At 37.8% G+C, this 20,158-nt stretch overlaps 1 protein-coding gene across 2 annotated transcripts in view; it reads right to left on the reverse strand.

Moving 5' to 3' along the window:
- The window catches only part of TMEM135 (transmembrane protein 135), a 173,016-nt gene that overhangs the window by 2,603 nt on the left and 150,255 nt on the right, over positions 1–20,158 (reverse strand). For both annotated transcript variants that reach the window (XM_051779268.1, XM_051779267.1), the window contains 8 exons: positions 16,591–16,632; positions 14,742–14,888; positions 12,552–12,621; positions 7,627–7,794; positions 5,012–5,075; positions 4,237–4,313; positions 2,546–2,644; positions 1,368–1,435 (listed from right to left, as the gene is read on the reverse strand). In XM_051779268.1, coding sequence (XP_051635228.1) covers positions 1,368–1,435; positions 2,546–2,644; positions 4,237–4,313; positions 5,012–5,075; positions 7,627–7,794; positions 12,552–12,621; positions 14,742–14,888; positions 16,591–16,632 — 735 coding nt within the window. The remainder of the gene's footprint in view (positions 1–1,367; positions 1,436–2,545; positions 2,645–4,236; positions 4,314–5,011; positions 5,076–7,626; positions 7,795–12,551; positions 12,622–14,741; positions 14,889–16,590; positions 16,633–20,158) is intronic.

A 20,158-nucleotide genomic window follows, 5' to 3' on the forward strand; every position in this document is an offset into this window, starting at 1 on the left:
AAAAAGGGGAGAATCCCTTTCAACTTTTAACCACAAAAAAAAAGGTCAAACCAAACCATACTACTGTTCTCTCTCATTCCAGCAAAGCAAACTCTAGACTTGCCTATCCAAGTCTGGATGACAATTTTATGGGTGTTACAACATATTTCCATTTCGTTACTCTTCAAAACCATAGACTGAAAAATTTATGAAATGTCAAAAGAAATTCCCTCTATGAAGAGAGTATCCAAATTTCTATTACAGAGATTTGCTTCAGACAAAATAAATGGGCAGAACAGAATTTCTTTTCCCTCCTCTCTTTCACCTAAGGCAAGCTTTGGATTAAGACAAGATGGAAAAATGCAGACAAAATTGGATATCTGCACTAACATCATCCCCTGTATCATGTTTGTATGGCCTCAGAGGCTGCCTGCAGATGGCCTCCAGGCATCCCAAGGAAAACTTCCCACTACATCTAGCAATGCATTCAGTCATCTCGTGTGTGTACTGTGCCATGGGGAGTGTAGGTTCAACATGGCCCAGGGATTGGCCTCTAATTTCACTTCTATTTTTATAGTCCAGTGAGTTTGCTGTCACAACAAATGTTACCTTTTACATTCCCATTCATAAACTGATCTACATCAAGACCTGGATGCCATTAAGATCAAGATGTTTCCACCACATGCTGCACCAGTATAACAGTGTACACTTCACTAAATTGTATTTTTATAAATCAGTTACAGGAAAATCTATTTTAAAAAGAAAACTTTTTAGATCCCTGCAGCAAATAATAGACAAAATATCCAGTTAAGATATTAAAGTGTAAATTTATGATTATGATCAGTGAAAATTTTTCATTTTTCAATTTTTCATTTTTCCAGGGGGGAAAAAAAATAATCCTTTTCCAACTGAAACAGATGTCCTATAAAAAACTACTGAAACTTTAAAGTATTCTTAAGAGACATTCCAACATTTCCAGTAATGCTTTTAAACAGAGTAATTCCATGTTGTCGATCACTGCACATAGTGAGTGATTTCTTCAACATGTATAGTTGTTTACTGGATTCTTCATATTCCACTGAAATCTGAAAGCATTCCACCCTCCGAGTGAATTAGAGACAAAAAAGGCTTCAATTAAAACACTCATCTGCTGAAAGTCTTCACAAGATTTAAGTCTTTACTCCTGTCATTAGATTAAACCCAGCAATGTTGCTTCAGCAGCAAAGAACTTAAAGTGTAGTGGAAACCATTTGAAAAGCGAAGTAAATCCTCAGGAAATTAGCCCTTATGTACTTCTATGGCTCTGCTGTTGACAGTGAATGACACAGAAAGCTAAATGTGATCAATGACATGTTTAGACAAGCCATAACACCCCCCTGATTACACACCTGCCCTTTGTTAGTCGTAAAAGAAATTTCCAGTATGAAGGTCTCAGGTTCTGAACTTCCATGACAGCCTGCAAGGAGAGGATTCTATCAGAGACAGCTGACAGCATCAGGCAAGACCTTGTCTGCTACATTATGTTGCCAAAACTACCAAAAGGATTTCTGTGGAAATAACTTTTACTGCTTTCTGCTGAATTCAATGCTCTGTGTGACCTCCACCAGCACAGACTGATATTCCCAGAAGAGTACCATTTACAAGTGGTGGCAATTTAATTACATCTCATTGCAGAGAAAGCAACAGCAATCATCAGTCTTATGTACATGATTTTGCACTTGTAGATGCAAAATTTACCTGCTACTTTGTACCCTACCTACTCTGCATTTTGTGATCTACCATTTCCTGTAGTCATATTTATATTCAACGTTACATTATCTTAAATGTCTTATAACCAAAATCCTTGTCTTCTCTCCGTTCCATTATTTTTCCATGTCACTTATGAATATAGTGAATAACAAACGTCTCGGCATAGATACCTAAGAAAATACATATACAGATAGTTATGGAGGTCCAGAAAACATGCAGTGGGATGTTTCAGCAGAAATAGAATAGCAATTTGTGTACCACTGAAAAGTTGCTTTTCCAGCTGATGCAGAGGATAAAAGGACTGAGGATACAGGCATGGAACTGACTTCAGAAGTGCAAAAGCTTGTTTCAAATGTAAAACTTCAGGTTTTTTTACTATTTTTTTGCAGATTTTTTTTCAACTAGGCAATTAATTCAATAACTTCAATTAATTCAAGTCAGCTGAAAGTCAAAGCTTTCAGTCGATCTAAAAACCCATAAAATACTCTATTGTATTGTTTGCCTTGAGAAACTGTCCTTTCATGTGCTTATGAAAGTCTATACGTGTATTTTCATCTTCTGGGTCAATGCATTTTAAGATCCTTTCCAAAGAATTCAATGCTTTGTATAACATATTCAGCTATAAGCATATGAGAAATTGAGTCCCAGAAATGACCTTTCCACAGTGACACTCAAAAACAGGATGCAGGAGCCCCGATTCACAGCATTTTGCTGCAATCACACCATCTTTTCTATATAACCGTATTCCTGTGCTCCTCATTTCATTCAACTTTTGACTTAAAGAACTTGATTTTCTGTTAGAGAATGACATACTTACTGCCTGAAAGCATATCGATGTAGAAATGGCATAGATGATGCTGTCTGCATGAGGAAAATAGGGAACCTTCCCTGCTTCAATGCCTTTAAAGTATATAGTCTATAAAAATAGACAAAAAATGCTGAATAAAACAAAAGTAACTTTTTACTTTTTATTTCACAATTTCAAAAAAAAGTCAACATTATTAACTATGCCGATATATTTTTTATATGTCCACAAATGTGAAACTGATTGAGATAACTTATAGAAGTTATCCAAGATCAATCTAATAAGAAGCTATTAATGCATAGAACAGGACTAGCAACAGCTTGGGTGTTAGAGATCCTAAAGACAAAAAAGGGAAAGTTTCCTCTATTAAATTCTTCATTTTAAAAAAGCAAAAGAACAATGCTATAACTATTCCAACAAAGTGAATATTCACTGTTCTTAAACAGCTTGAAATCACATACTTTACTTTCTGAGAAAACATGTAAAGTTTATTTTCCTGAGCACAGCTTGACCTTGCAAAGCAGCACACGCCTCTTTGGTCAGTTACCCTTGGCTTGCATAAGATGATAAAAGTAGTTTAAAAAAAAAAAGGAAAGAAACAACACACAGCACTTTCCTCATTTCATTGTAGCCACGATGTCTCAAAGTCCAGAGAAAACCATGAGCAATACAAGATAATATTTTTTTTTACAACTGGTATTCTAAAAGTCAATATGGATAACTCAGAATTCTTTTTATATCACCAATATCTGAACTACCTTCAGAGCTTTGTCTAGGATAACAAGGAGCAGGAATAAACAGAGAGTATCTTCCATTTTTATGTTTAATTTTATGCATAACAAAAAAAAAGTTCCTTCTATTTATGTTCTTTTAAGTGAACTCTGCTCTGGTAATGGAGGTGGATAAATATCACTAGGGAACGAGGCCCTCAAGGTCTGCCGGAATATGTGATTCAGGATGATGCATAGTAAGAGAACATTCTCAACTCATTCCACTGGTGCTGTTTGGGGAATAATCATGACTAAGTCTTGATCTTATGGAAAAATCACAGTAAGAAATCAAATGCTGGTTAGCAAATTATAATTACGATATCCAAACCCTATAACTTCTTTTTTGTCCTGGGCTCCTAATTTTAACAAGTTCACAGAAATAATTCAAGCTTGAAGATTAGTAATTAGAACAAAGTTCATTCCAAAGCTGGGAATTCAATCAGTTGAAGCACACTGACAAACAACTCCAGCTATAGACTAAAATCTAAGCCATTTTGAGTTATCATAAACTGCTGAATGCCAAAATTAGGGAACAAAGGTAGGAAGTTAAGCTGTAGCTTTTGGCAATAAATCTGCAATTAAGGACTAGGTCTGATTTATGTTTCTGGCAGAACAGACATTCTTGGAACTTTCAGATTTAAAAAATATGCAAAAGCTACAAAGCAAAGGGTTATCAGGAGATTAAGAAAATTCATGGAGAATATACATGGAGACCAGTGGATAAAGGACTTTTAAAATGAGTCAGAGAAAAGAATATAAGAAAGAGACCCCATGGCAGCAATGCCTCTTGGCACACATCAGGTACTGAAACACACCGTCACCACACAGCTTTGTATTTTACTGGAATTGCCAGACAAAGCCTACAAAGTTCATTTCCTTTTTTCTGCCTTGAGAAAATAGATGAAGACCTCTGTTACAAGGATAATAACTTACCTCTACTAATTTGGACACCAGATACATAGAGATAGTTGTACTTTTGTAAAACATCATAGAAATCCCTGCTAGACACCCTGTAACAATTAGAAAAAAAAGCACTGTTACTTGTGTTGCTGTTGCGGTATGTCAGCCCAACACACACTGCACAAGACTATTTATTTCTGTTGCTACAACACAGCTCAGTGACCTTCCTGTGCTGCCTGTCCAAATATGGTTTGTGTCATTAAAAAGTTTTGAAACTCTGAAACAAATCTGTACTTCAGTGCTCAGGAGCATGGTATCAAACTTCTCTCTTCTTTTTGGAATAAGAGACCTCTGAGGTTCCAACACGTGACAGATGCACAAACAGCCTGCACCACCACAGAAATTTCATGGCAAAAGGGTTCTTCTTTGGACCCAGTGGAGCCCATAATTTCCAATGTGCATTCTGTCACATATGGAAGAATTACTATTTGCACCTCACATCTCTCACATCTCTCTCACATCTCTACAGTTGAAAATTAAAGGACATGTCTATATTTGTGCACACAGTGACATACTGTTCCTAGAGTTGACCATAAACCCCTCACCATTTGACTGAATTTGCCTTACAATTTTAATTGCAACCCTTTCTTTGAAGCTACTTGAAACATCACTGTCACTTTGACACAATCATGATGTACACAGTCCTATTTTCAGCACAGAAGTCTGAAAAGGGGAATGGGAGGACAGACAAGATGAGTATTTGCAGAGTCCCAACACAGGCAAAATAAACTGCTTTTCATGGACTCACCAGCTACAAGTGCATGAAGCTCATCATCTAGGTTCCGGACCCAGCGCAGGAAGCAACTTGTGCCCTGTAGGTGAAAAGAAAGCAGGATTAGCCCCATAACATTCATAACACACAGACTGGAGATATAACTCTATAAGCTAGTGATACAGCACACAGTATGAATTAAGAGTGTAGCGTGATAAGAGTGTAGTGTGATAATATCCATAATCATAGCGTCATGGAGTGGTTTGGGTTGGAAGGAACCTTAAAGATCATCTTGTTCCAAACCCCCCTGCCATGGGCAGGAACACCTTCCACTAGATCAGATTGCTCAGGGCCCCATTCAGCCTGGCTTTGAACAGTTCCATGGATAATGTATTCTCCTACTTGATAAGACTGCTATAATAGAAGGGAATTTAATTGACATGGAGGCAGCAAACTTTCCCATTGTAAGAGGTTTGTAAGAGAAATGTAAAATCACAATTGTAAATCTCTTAAGAGCTGTAGAAACTTTCATTACTGGGACATGTTCTGTCTGATTCAGTAATCCTCTTTACCACATCAAGAAACATTGAATTACATCAACAAAAACACAAGACATCAACACAACCAAAGAACAATCTTTAAAAGCACTGGTGATACTAAAGCCAGAGAGTTGGACACCATACCCAAAATATTTCAGTGTTTTAATTTACAGATTACCACTATCATTTTTTTCAAAATCAGAGAGCAGATCAATCTAATTTGAATACCAATCTAATACCAAAGCTAATCTTGAATTCACATCATCTTCATTTGCTGTAGCTGCCTAGACTCTTTCCCATGATAAAGGCTGCTTTCAATTACACACCAAACCCCTTGAGATTTTTCCATACATCCAATAAATTCTGGAACCACAAAAACATATTAACCTAAAAAAATTAGAACTGCATATTCCTTCAGATTCAAAATGCCCCACGCATTTCCCTTTTTTTTGTCTGTGGTCCAATTTTTTTTGAGTGAATAGAATCTCTGCTGGCCTACATGCTTATCTCAATTTAGAAAAAAAAATATAATGCAACCCAGATCTGTGTAAGTTATGAAATGCAATCAATAACATATAGTAGAATCATAGACTCATAGGACCATTTAGCCTGCAAAGGTCATTTAAGATCATCAAGTCCAACTGTTAACTCAGCACCCACCAAGTCCACCACTAAACCATGTTCCCAAGAGCCACATTCACACACCTTTTGAACAGCTTTAGGGGTGGAGATTCCATCACTTCCCTGGGCAGCCTGTTCCAGTGCTTGACAATGCTTGCAATGAAGAAAGATTTCCTACTATCCAATCTAAAACTCCCCTGGACAACTTGAGGCCATTTCCTCTTGTCCCGTCACTTGTTATTTGGGAGAAGTGGATGACCCCTCTCTGGATACAACCTCCTTTCAGGTAGTTGTAGAGAGTGAGAAGGTCCTCCTTGAGCCTCCTTTTCTCCAGACTAAACACCCCCAGTTTCCTCAGCCACTCCCCATAAGACTTGTGCTCCAGAGCCTTCACCAGCCCTTCTCTGGACATGGTCCAGCACCTCAATGTCTTTCTTGTAGTGATGGGTCCAAAATCAAACACAGGATTTGAAGTGTGGCCTCGCCAGTGCCAGTAATTAATAAATAGTAAATAAAAGTAAGAGTAGGTCACCCTCATAAAATGAGCATCTGTAAGACTAAATTACACTTAGCAAAGAGCTTTTAAAAACACCAAAGTCTTTTCAGTTTTTCCAATTTAAGGTTTTTTTTCTCTAAAGGTTCTGTTCTTAAAGTTTGAGCAAAAATTTAATTTTCAAATAAACTTCAGACAGCCTATTTGCATTTTGCCATCAAAAATTTTAAACTCTGGAACCTTATAAATTCTTGTATTTACCTTTAATAATACAGAATGATCCTAACTTTGCAGTGTGAATAAAGTAGCAGGTGAAAAATTGCAAGTGTGATTAAGAATATAAGAGTCCAAAAGCCACTTCAGCACTGCACTATGCAATGTATTCTGCCTTAGGGCATGTGCCTTGCCATCTTCTCTTTTGGTATAAATAAACATAATTAGATTAATTCCAACAATAATGTATGAATACATATCAGTTCACAATCTGTCATCTTATAATAGTGTAGAAGGGCAGACTTCCAAGCTGTAAGTGCAATGTCTCCTCACTACGCATTGTATGTTCTGCAATTTCCTGCTATTTAGTGTCAAATAAGAATTCCAGATATTTGAGCCAACAAAATCTGCAAATGGCTTCTCTCTGGCAACACTGCCGCTACTGCAATCACTACTTGTGTCTGCACTAAAATGCTTTTGTGTACCAGCAATTCTCTTTGAAATCTGAATGCACTTTCTCTGAAGTACTCCCTGTCACCTGATCTTGAAACAACACTGTAAAATCCATCTGGTTTATCTGGAAATGATAGAAAAAAAAACAGGATATGGAAGACTAGTTTTCTGTTTACAATTTGATTATTGCAATAGCATAGAATTTGTCAGTCACATGCTGTAGCAAACAGCATCAGTACTGTCAAGCAGCTGGAATTTTTAGCTCTTTGTGATATTCTGAAAAGTGAAATAAAAACCATGGCATTTATCATTTCTGTATGCTACACACTTACTTTGTATATACTGACGAAAGATCCCAAAAAAGCTCCAAGCTGGAAATTTTCCTTGTTGTAGAAGAGGGAAAATAGCCGTGATGGTTGTGTAAACAGATGCCGGAAGGTGGAAGGAATCCGAAGGCAACACTGGATCAGGTAACCAATGCTAAACATCCTAATGAAGCCCTAGAGAAAAGACAGAAAGATTTTGTGGTAAGAAACCATAAATTCAGAAAAAAGGAAAAGCAAAAGCATCTATAGAAAGACTTGTTTTTGACATCGAGCCATTTAAAACCCACTCTGCAGAGAATATGTAAAAATGCATAAATGCTTCCCCACTCCTCGTTCCCCTGTAAAATAGCAAAAGCAATGAAATCACAGACAATTGACTCCTCTTTAATTTCTATGGATTTCTGAAAGGCCTCAAGGGAGAAACTCTTTTTCTCTTCTACTCCAAAATTCTGTTCTTTGAAATAATTCTGATGACTTCATTTCCAGATTACTGACCAGCTTTTAACCACAAATGTGTTTATAGAGGAAAGCGATGCGGTGGAAAAAAAGAGCACTTATACACTCAAATGTCTGGAGAAAACGCTAAGGAGGAGAAAGTCCACCAAAAATAAATTTCAGAAAGTGTGAGAATTAGAAATTAACCCTGGTGGCTTGGCATAGACTTTCCTTGCCTGCAGAAAGGGAAAGGACAAAACTGGGAGTTTATGTGCAGAGCTGCTGAGAAAGGATAACATGGGTTCCAATGAATTTACTTACCACTCCACCTTGGATACAGATCTGCTTTTTCTTACCTTTTCACAAAACCACACTGACTTTTTCTTTCCATATTATTCCCCCTAGTTTCTCTTATAACTTCCTCCAATGCTTCCTATCATTATTCTTACCCTATGGTTGAACTTTTCTATTAATTCTGAATAAAATCTAGTTTTGGGTTGGAAGATGCCTTGCATGAAAACTACCTGTGCACTCACCATTGGCAAATAAGGCAGGTACCTTATTCAATTCCAGTGACAAAACCAGAATTCCAGTGACAGGTACAACTGGCAGAGGGTCTGAGCAACTTTTCAGGCTCAGAAACTCACGCTATTTTTACCTCCTGCAGAACTTCATAATACATCATAAAGCTCAAAAATTTTTATTGTGGTTAAACATCTAGTAATAAACTCTTCCTGAAGCAATTACTCTCTGTGGTATTCAAAAAGTGGTTTATGAGAATCAAGTGAAAGAAAATACATTCTGTCATCCAATAATCCAGTAGCACTTTTTTTTGAAGGAAAAATTTCCATTCCTTCATCTACTACTCTTAAAGTTACGTAAATTGTACATATTGTACAGCTCATTCTGTAATGAAAATGCCTAACAAAAGATATGTGAGATAGGCAGAGGTGTAAATGTGCTGTGAATTTCGTGTAGTTAAAATATCACAGTTAAGATGAACATATATTTGCACCTAAAATGAAGAGGTACCCCGTGGCATAGTACGTAGCTCTCATCTTCCAAAGAAAGGCATAATTATGATGCCAGGTACATTATACAAAAACAAAGTCCTAAACCCAGTAGTTATGAACAAAACCCAAAACAAAACCACAAACAACAGAATGCTATTTATGACATTTTTACCCAGGAAAAGTGACTCTGATGGGGTGAGGAAACATCTAAATTTCAACTGAAAACACTCAAATGTATCCCTGATTTTATTTCTATTAGTAGCCAACTTAGAAGTGCTGAACTGAACCATGAGGTTTAGTGTTGATGTGCACAAAGCAGTGAGTATTGCACAAAATCTATCTATTTAGCTCATTACATCTACCAGGTATCACACTTACTGATGTTTGTTTCAGAGTCACAGGAAGTATTATATCTTATAATTAATGTACTATATTGTAACTTTTGCCTTCCATAAGAAGGCCTCAAAGAAGAATGGAGGTAGAATATAGGAAAGCATAGGCAGGACTCTATAATAAACATAAGTGAGAAAAGAAAACTCTGATAAGAGCCATTTCTCAACAGAGATTTTGAGTTGGAAATCAAATCAGCCAGAAGTAGCAGCACAGTGTAACGTCATATCTCCAATACTGCTGAATAAAACTTTTTTCTGCTTTTGAGAAACAAATTTCTTAATAATACAGTCGAGGTATTTGCTTTAACTCAAATTCAAAAAAGCATGTGTGCACATAAAGAGAGTTCAGTAACATACCAAAACCTCAGACAACCTGTTGTAATACATTAGGAACTAGTTAAGGTATTTAAAATTAATTAAGATAATTAATATTTATTCTGGGTATACAGCAGCCCATGTTCCTTCAAGAGACAGAACACTGAGACTGCAATCATCAGAAAGTAATGTCAGAGAAGTTGTGGCATCCCTGGAACTGCTCAAGGTCAGGTTGGATGGGGCTTTGAGTAACCTAGTCTAGTGCAAGATGTCCCTATCCATGGCAAGGGGGGTTGGAACGAGATGATCTTTAAGGTCCCTTCCAACTCAAACCATTCCATTATTCTATGACCTATTTTGTGGTTATTCTAGTTATTATTAAGTTGGGAGGGTTATCCGGTCCCATCTGCAGCACCAGCAAAAAAAATGGACAACTGGACTTCTACTGCTGACTAATGTCTCCTCACTGTAATTGAGTGGAATCCAAAGAAGGAAAAATATTGTTTGACTGCTTCTGGCAGCTTTTTTTAGACATTTGCAAACCCAAAGCTTTTTAAGTATTTAGTTTGAAGGGAAGTAAATGAAATCAGGTGGTACATCACTACTGAATGTTACATAAAAGCTATTATGGATGATGTCAACTAGCTAATGGACATTTAAATATGAAGAGGAAGAGTACTCCTGAATATCCACTTTCTGCCCTGCTCCCATGTTCTTTTAATCATTAACATGTCTCCCCCCTCACCTAAGAAAGGACAGAGAGAGCAGTGTGGGGCTGGTCTACTATAATTTAAGAAACTCACAAACTGAAATCAAATTTGGGGCTCTCAACTAGAGTAATTCAACAAGACTAACTCCTATCTCTTTTTCACCTTTTCATTTTAAAGCCATTTCAAGCTTATTATATTCCATAATGGTCAAATCACCTCTTTACCCACAAAGTCTCACACACATTCTTCCAGCAGACTATGAGTTTTCCACAGAGAAGAGGCATCCGTTCCATGATGAGCACTAACAAAAATCCTTAGTTGTTTGCTCTGTGCTTGTAAAATAATATAATGTTATGGCAGTACTTACAGATTTGAATGCTAAGCATGCAGTACAAGATGTATAAGGATTTTGTGTGATATTAATAAAAAGCTATGAAAGCAGGTCTGGACTAATTGTAGTTAAGAATTAATTACTGAAAAACATGCCTAAGTAATGAAAGACAGCACTTCTACTATGTAAATAAGTGCAGCAGACTGAAGTTATAGTGAAGCACCATGAAAAAACAGATGCACACCAGGAGATGCTACCATCAGCAGAGATCTGGACATGCAGCATATCAAATTTGCATAAAATCACTCCTGCTTAATTTTAATCTTTGTTTTGAATATAACATTCATTGCAGGCTTGGACATTGATTCTGAAGGCCAGACACTTGATATCTACGGGGAAAACAGAGTACCCTGCAGATGGAGGCACAAGAATGTTTGCTCCCCAGAGGATTCTGACCTGACCAAACATAAGCATTCAAGAGATGGGAGACAAAATGGGCCAGGAAGCACTGAACAGCAAACATACTGGGCAAGGTACTGAACAAGCACAAAGCAAATGGAAAGTCTGTGTCCCCAAAGATGTTATGCCTTGAAGAGCCCATGAATGAAACATTAAGTGGACTTAGACAGTGATGACAGGTTGTAAAACTGTAATTTTATTCTGGGTCTGTTAAATATATGTCATACCTACAACAGAAAAGTGACATAACTATCCTGAACTATTCATGACTGTTCTACTGAATATTCTCATCAGAATTCAGTAGAATGTTAAGCACCATCTCAAATTCTATCAACTCCAGCACAACTTATATCCATGTCACACCATGGTATGCCAACACACTGCAGTATAAAAAGAGTGTTAACACAACAAAAAATCATGATGTTGTTAAACACACATGAATACATGTTGTACTACATCTATTCTGATGCTAAATTTAAGCATGGCATTTCTGAGATAACATTAATTGTATATAAAATTTTAATTTAAAAGAGTTATTTTTGAAAGTAATATATGTCAAAAGCATCTGAAAATACTCAAATCCATTTTTGCTGCTCCCTATATAAAAACAGGTCAACTATTAAGTGATTGAGATTGTCTGGAGTCTTACCAACTCCTAAAACAGGCATAGCAGGTGGTACCACCTGTGCCAAACCGATGTCAGCCAAGGCAAATCTCTGCACAGTGCTCCTCTGAAAAAAAATGCGCTGATCACATTAATAATGGAGGATGAATTATACCACCAGAGATAAACAGCTCTTCCTGGGTGCAGCAACTGTGACCAATCTCTCGTTACCCCAAACCCTTAAAATAAATGACTGGGGGAACGAGCCCAGTGCCCGGCAGCGACGTGCCAGAGCTGCGCAGCTGCACGTGAATGGGGGCCGCCTGCCACAGCAGCACATTCCAGGTGCTTTATTTAGGGGGGAGTCACAAGTGGGCTCAGCCGTGAAGTGCATCACATAGTTAAACAAGAGCCTTGCTTACTAGTCCATTTTTTCCCACACATTTTATGTTACTCATTCACTACAGCTAATCTGAAAGACCAGAGAACTTTAACCCCCACCACCACCTCATCCTAAATTGAGAAAATCTGTTTTCAGGCTTGTCACATTTTCAACAGAAGAAGAATGAGTAACAGGCTCCTTTCTCACTTCCTAAGCACATGCTTTTCCTGACTACAGACTTTTACCCTGTCCTTGCCAGAGTTTGTCAATCGAATTTTTTCTGCACTTACTTTAATACAGTATGAGATGCAATTATCTCCATAGTGTTTACAGCATCTATGCCTCGGGCCATGTTTGCACCTGCAAAAAGCATAATGAAACACGTATTAACTCATAGCTGTTTTCAGCATAAGTGACAGGAGAATTCATAAATTTTTCTTGCCTAAAAATACATACAGTGCTATTTGCCCAGTGCTCATTCTCCCCATTACCCCACTGAAGGGCACTGTGAACTTTTATGATGCCATAAAAGGACAATAAAAACTAACAATACTTTAGTTGCATACCAAGAAAAAGTGTCTGCACACTTATTTGGATCCAATCTCTTGCCATGCTACACATTAAATGCTAAATTAAAGGACAGATTTTCTGCTGTGGTCAACAAGGAGAAGTGACATGGCCTTTCCCAGTTTGTCTCTGCTCCAGGGTTCTAGAAGGATATGTGACCAAGCATCTGTTACTGCATCCTTACATCTTTCATACCATTGTAAGGTTCACTGAAGGGCAATGCAGAACATAAAAACACACATAGATACCCTGTGAGACTTCTCTCAATCACAAGCCTTTCACTTTTTGGCTCTTTCTTCTACAATGTGGATTTTTATGTAGCTCCTCCTTTGGACTGAGAATTTGACCTTGAGCATTTAAAAGAGACTTGCTCGGGATGTTGGGATGTGTGGATTATACAGTTTCTAGGCCTGTATTACGTAGCATTAAAAGAAGTAATGTCATACCTGGTCTGAACATTATATTTTGCTATATCCAAGTATTTTAGCTTTAATGTAAAATAAATTACACAATTTATATACTGTGTCAAATATCTTGGAAGTTCTGAATCGTGTACTATAAAGTCTAATGGCCATAAATCATCTGTGAGGTCAGTTTATGCAGCAAAAATTGTAATGAGAATGTGCTCAGGTTACAGGCATTTAGACTCAATTATACTGAAAAGAACCATATGGAAGAGAAACCTCTAAGAGCACTGGAACTGAAAACTGCAAGTTTTTTGCAGGTCTGAGTTGGGAATTTCAAAACCCTAAAGAAAATATGCTCTTCTTCACCTATAATCCCTCAATCCTTGTATTTAATGAACAGTGGAAAAGCTATGAACTATCTCCAGCAAACTGAAAAAGAGGTATTTAAGACAAAATAGACATAAGCAACTCAGCTAAAAGAATCTGCACATGGCTGGAGCTGCCTCTTCCTTGTTAAGTCTTTTGTTGTCTAATACAGTCACGCCTGAAAAGGCACTGCTGACTTCCCTCATATTTTTCAACTAAAACCTACAGCAAATATACGAAGCTGCCATATGATGGGGGTCACTTCATTTTTGTTCATCAACTGAGCAAGTAAGATAAGCCACTACTCTGAGGACACACTGTGCTTGGAAGACTCTCTCCTGCATGTAAGCAGATAGAGAACTGGTCATAAAACTGCTCCTGAAGAGGTCAATGGAAGTGAAGATTCATAAGTGTAGCGTGAACACACATCTAGTCCATTTTTCACTCCATCTTCCCTGCAAATGAATGACTCCTTGTGGTAGATGAAAAGCTATCTGCTGTCACTTCTTTAAGCTTATACTAAAGGACAATAAATTGGATACTGTAGACAGGGAGGGAACCTACCTTGCCTAACTTCAGATGTCTAGATCTGACCTTGTGCAAAACAGTTTTAAACTCACTCTTTGCTTCTCAATTTCCTATCTCCTGACAGTGGAGGCAGCCCATGTGCCACTAATCCTATTTTTAGGTAGTTCTCCTTTATGCCACACAGGGATGTAGGTCCCCCAAAAGACAATGTTACGGTCACTTAGGGTGACATCAGTAAGGTCTGCTGCTGTGTAATTTCTCTCCTTAATATCATCACTAGCTCCAGCAGAACCATGCCATGAACTGGTTTTGCTGAAAACTGCAGAAAAAACAACCACCAGCCTGCATTCAGCATTGACTGAATTCACTCTCCTTAAGACAACTGCACATTGCAAGTCATAGCTATGACATACAGGTCGTTAAGTTTTGCTTTCACTGGAATTCATCATTTGCCACTGCCAGCTACCCAGTGAAAAATTAAATAGAAAAACACTTAAAGGCAAAGCGAACGTATTATAAAGCATTATTAAATACAACGTAACAAGACATTGAAATGCACCATGCAACAATGATTCATTTTGTTTTGTTTTTCTTTTGTTTACTTTGACTCACACTTTGTCCATGAGCTTTTTTGTTAGAGCCAGTATGTTCATTGGTTGTGATAGTTTTTCACAATGCTTGATTTTTCTATCTGTTTTTGAAAACGCTGCTTCGGGTGAAAAAGAGTGAGTGGGGATTTCTTCTTTCCCTACAATGAACCTGAAAGAAAAAGAAAAAAAAAACAGAACAAAACAATTACCTAAATAACTAAAAAAATATATCAAGTCCTGTATAAGTCTCAAAGTCTTTAAGAAAAGCTTGAAGTTACTCCTAGGTCAGTAAAAACTCATCCTATACAGCTGCCAAACCCCACACCTCTTTGAAAAGATCAGTCCACCAACATATATTTAAACCTTCAGCTAATGGACACAATTGCTGCCAGGAATTTTTTAAAACTAGGAACAAAAACATTAGTAAGGAAGTCCATCTCTCAGACAAAAGAAGAACACTAAATAAGAACATTAAAAGGCACATGAAATATCTCAATTATCTCCAGCAAAATAGGGTTACATAATGGTTGATAATTACTATAATATTTTTATAAAATATCTGTTTTACAAAATCTTCAAAATGTTTTCGCTCCCACCAAGAGCACCAACTTTGTTTTCCTTGGCTTCATCTTCAGCCTTCTTTCTTCACTCAGAAGTTGATGTTGTCAATATATTGGTTCATCTCAGGCGTAGAATTACTGTGTATGAAGGGCAATGCAGGACACAATGGTAAGATGTTTCCTAGCACTCTGCACTATAATCCAAGTTACACTGTACCATGGTAGTCTTGCTGAGAGTGATGAAGGTATAAAACCTTTGTAATTCAACATGTCACTGTGAATTGGTGATTTCAGAAAGCATTGTCTCTGCGTGTTGTCACAGGAGCGTTTCATGTCCATATTTCTGACTATAAATTGAATAATTTACTATTGGGACCTTCTATCATATTCCATGGCTGTAAGCTCTGTAAAATATTTCCTAAACCAACAATGCAAATCTCTTTTGCTTGACTTCAGCTCTTTTCCTCACCAGTGGGTTGCTACCCTCCATGCACTGGGCTGTCTTGAGTGATAACATGCAAGGCACAAAGATAGGGAAACTGTATAACACACTAGTGACTAACACCAGAGGGTCCCATAGCAAAGCAAATTCTAGGAGAGGCTGGACCACAATGGCAGACACAAGGTTTACTGCATGCTGACGATATCACAAAGAAATATGACACAAACCCATGCTTTACTTGCATGCTGAGTACAGAACTATCGTTGCATTTATTAAACATTTTGTAATGCAGTAAATAACCTCCAGGTCAAAACACAGCAGTCATTTGCTTCCAGGAAAATATAGGTTATCAAGAATCCCAGTTTTAGAAAGACAGAAGATTAATGTTCCTTTGAAAATATGCAATCGCATGTCTCAGTCCTAAATATAAAAGGATTCCTCTCTTGCCAGCACACAAGACAAAAAGGCCTCAAGCTGTGCCAGAGGAGGTTTAAATTGGATATTAGGAAAAATTTCTTCACTGAGAGGATTGTCAGGCATTGGAACAGGCTGCCCAGGAAATGGTGGAGTCACTGTCCCTGAAGATATTTAAAAGATGTGTAGATGTGCCACTTGAGGACATGGTTTAGTGTTGGACCTGGTAGTGTTGGGTTAATGGTTGAATTTGATGATTTTAGAAGTCTTTTCCAACCTTAGTGATTCTATGAATATGTCTTCTCCAAAATATATTGTATATCCCAGAAGCTGAAAAAGTTTTACGACAGTACGTTTCTTCTTAGGGACACTCTTTTCTTACAGTGCATCTGCAACCATGCATGATTCCTCAAAATCTTGACTTGAAGCTACAGACTCACAGAAGCTTTACTTACTTTAGTGCAGAGTATGTAAATCCTTTCAAGCCGTCTTTGCATCTGAAACATAAAACCAACAGTTTTCTCTATAATGGGCTGCTTGCATTACAAAGTCTTACAGATTAAATATTGCATAGAAGGGCTGTGGATGAACACAAATTTTTCATTAACAGACAACAGCACATCTGCAACAGCTCCGTGGCTATTCTCAGTTCACAGTTGTCACCACAGCCCTGGGACAGCTCTCACACAAAGGATATAGCATCAAATGCCAGTGCTTCACTCTTTTATCCAAACTACAAGCGGAGAAATTTTTAAAGGATGGTGACAGAACCATGAGGGTGATGACAGAATATGACAAAGAACTGTTGCTTTATGGAAAAGAAGTCATGAGGAGTTTTACAAAATATAAATTTTACTGCAAGGAGAGAAAGGAGGGTTGGATCTCGATGAAATACCCACTCTTGTGAAAGGTTGCAGGGAATAGTTATTCTGACTTTGAGATAAATTGTTCTACTTTGCAAAGTGCTGATCTCTGCAGCTCCTTACTTTAAGAAGGCTCTCAATCTGAAAGTCCCAGTTTTTCAATTATATAGTGGTTGCTCTGATTCTGAGTTTGATTATATAGATATATATATATATATATATATATCCTTCTTTACTGACTAACAGGGTTCCTTGTGTGAATAATGACCCCAATGAAGAGCCCATAATTGGCTATGAAAGATTTAGGTTATTGATTTTTTTCTGCCCAGGATATGATGAAAGGCACTGAAGCCTGCAGCTGCTACAGATTCCTCCTGAAAAACCATGTTGGTAGCAAAGGAAAGAGCAGACACTCATGCTTTTTTCCCCTTTTCTTCTTATAGAATTGCATGGAGAATACATGATGATAAAAATGCATTCCTGATACAATACAGAAATAATAAACTAGTAACTTATCATCATTTCAAGTGCACACCTACTCTAAGAGAAGACAGGACATCAGTCGCAAAAGCTTTGTAAACAGAAGCAGATAGAGATAAACCTACAGAAACCACGTTGTCCCTGGAAATACTGTACCCACACAGCCCCAAGAGCAGGTGACACCACCTCCCAGAAGGCATCATGAGTGGCCAACACATACTAGCAATGGCTGGATACACACGAACAGCAGAAAAACCATAATGAGATAAAAGATGTTCACAAATGAAGAAAGTCTTGCTTTGTCCTGGCAGGGACCTGTTGCGGAGCTAGTAAGATGTCACAGCATTAAACACTCCTGGGAAACTCTTCCCAAGGGTATGACCTTCAACACATATGTTTCCAAGGACTTGGTTTTGTCAGCATGTGCACAGTGCTAAGTATCAGGTACAGTTACACACAGCAACAGAAAATTAATCCCAAAGAGTTCCTCCTTTAAAATGACTGAAGTTAAAATACTGGTCACATTTTTATGATCAATAGGGGTCCAAGGTAAACATATACAAACAAAAATTGCTCACCATATCTTTAATTAACACAGAACTGGGAAATCAAAGATATGCAATAATTTTACTTTATATGTTTCTTTGCCCATATGTACAATTCAGAAGCTGAAACACTATCATAGCACTTTTACACAAAGATGGAATCAAAGATGGATTGAAACAACTGATGAGTGATGAAGTGAAAAAAATGAAATCAGCTTTGCCCAGAGAGCACAGTGAATCACTAGCAGAACTACAAAGAGAGCCCAAATGCACAGGGTTAACATCTACCCCACTCTATCCACAGAACCACGGTCCAGTTTCATGAGTTTGATTTTAGATCTACAACCAACTGAAGGTTAAATGCCCTTTGAGTTAAGGGTGTCCAACATATTATGCCTGAAAGCTGCCAGCTCAAGAATAGGGCCTTAGTTCCTACTTTTCCAGTAAATTAAAAGCATACACAAACTGAAATGTAAACATGCACGTAAGTGTTTCTACAATAATATTGAAATAGAAAAGTAATCACAGTACGACCACAATGATGTTTTTCCTTAATCATTCCAATGCAACTGCACTACCAGTTGCAAGTGTTCATCGATTCCTTTAGTGCACCACCAGATGTCCCTGCCCAGCTGTGCTTGAAGCGCCCTGACCAATGCTACCCTACAATTAATTTCCTTTAAACATAAAGAAACCATCAAATCCTTTCCTCACTAATACTGAAAATCAGAAGACATCTAACTCACCAAAAGAGAAAATAGCACTCTAACCTCCCACTTTTTTTCTCCAAGAAAAAAAATATTTCTAATGCCTATTCTAATTACATGACTACAGTCAACTCTGTGCAATAAGTATTCAGTGTATTGGAATTTTATTAGCTATGCTTACTTTACTTATTAGTTTTCTATACATTTCTAGAGCTACAGCTATGAAAATCCCTGCAAAATGAGCCAAAATTAAATACATAATTCAATATGGAATTAATGCTAAAGATACAATTATAATTTTTCCGCATTAGCTTCTTACTTTTTTTAATTTTAACACAGTATAAAAGTGCAATTTAGGCTCTTAAATAGAATTCAATGAATGCTCCTTGCTGTCTAAACTGTCTTCTGGAAAGTCATCGTACAAAACTAATGGGTGTGTGGAAATATTGCTTATTAAGGGTTTTATAAACAGGCGTCCTAGAAAAACAATACTTTCAATCAAAAATAATTTTCTAATGTAACTCTCCTGCTCTGGCATGGCCATTTCGCTCTTACAAATGAAGCAACAACCAACAACAAAACTGGAAATCTAATTTTTGGCTTTCATCATGACTTATTAAGGTTTCAGAATAGTGGTCTAGAGATTGAAATGGCCTTATTTATTCACTCACTAGGTACACAACACAGCAGTGACCAAGAAAATCCTACAAACCGACTCCAAACACAATGCAGGGGGGGTGGGCAGGGGGGTGACAACCCCCCATGCAGAGAGGCATCACAAATTCAGTGACTGGCCTCGACGGCAACCGCTGAGGTACAATGTTGGCTGCACATGCCACGTTTCATGAACACCTGGCTGCTAATAACTTAACCAAGACTAATGATTTGCTTCATACAGCCACTAATTGGTAATAATAATGACACCACTAATTGGTTATAATAACTTTTGCTCAATGCTTCATTGCTCAAGGGGTGAAAAAGCCTGCACTCTGCTGCTGACCTGCATGAGCCATTCAAGCTGCAAATGAGCCCAGTACAATGCGTTACATGTGCCCAGCACTGCAGACACCCCTGAGACAGGAAAAATCTAAATAGTGAATTATAAGCGTGTTTTTATGGTATTATTCAACTTGGAAGGTCTGAGATAATGGGTGAATTCTATGCCATCAGAGAAACTCAGTGTAGCTCACCCTTCTACAAGGGCATGGAGTGATGGGATAATGGGGAATGACCTCACACTGAAAGAGGGCAGATTTAGATTAGGTATTTGGAAAAAATTCTTCACTGTGAGGGTGGTGAGGCACTGGCACAGGTTGCTTAGAGAAGCTGTGGATGCCCCATCCCTGGAAGTGTTCAAGGCCAGGTTGGATGGGGCTTTCAGCAACCTGGTCTAGTGCCAAGGAACCCCATGACAGAGGGGATGGAACT

Source organism: Manacus candei, unplaced genomic scaffold (genome assembly GCF_025592945.1).
Source record: "Manacus candei isolate 608988 ecotype Guabito, Panama unplaced genomic scaffold, ASM2559294v1 h1tg000014l, whole genome shotgun sequence".
In the NCBI taxonomy this organism is placed as follows: Eukaryota; Metazoa; Chordata; class Aves; order Passeriformes; family Pipridae; genus Manacus; species Manacus candei.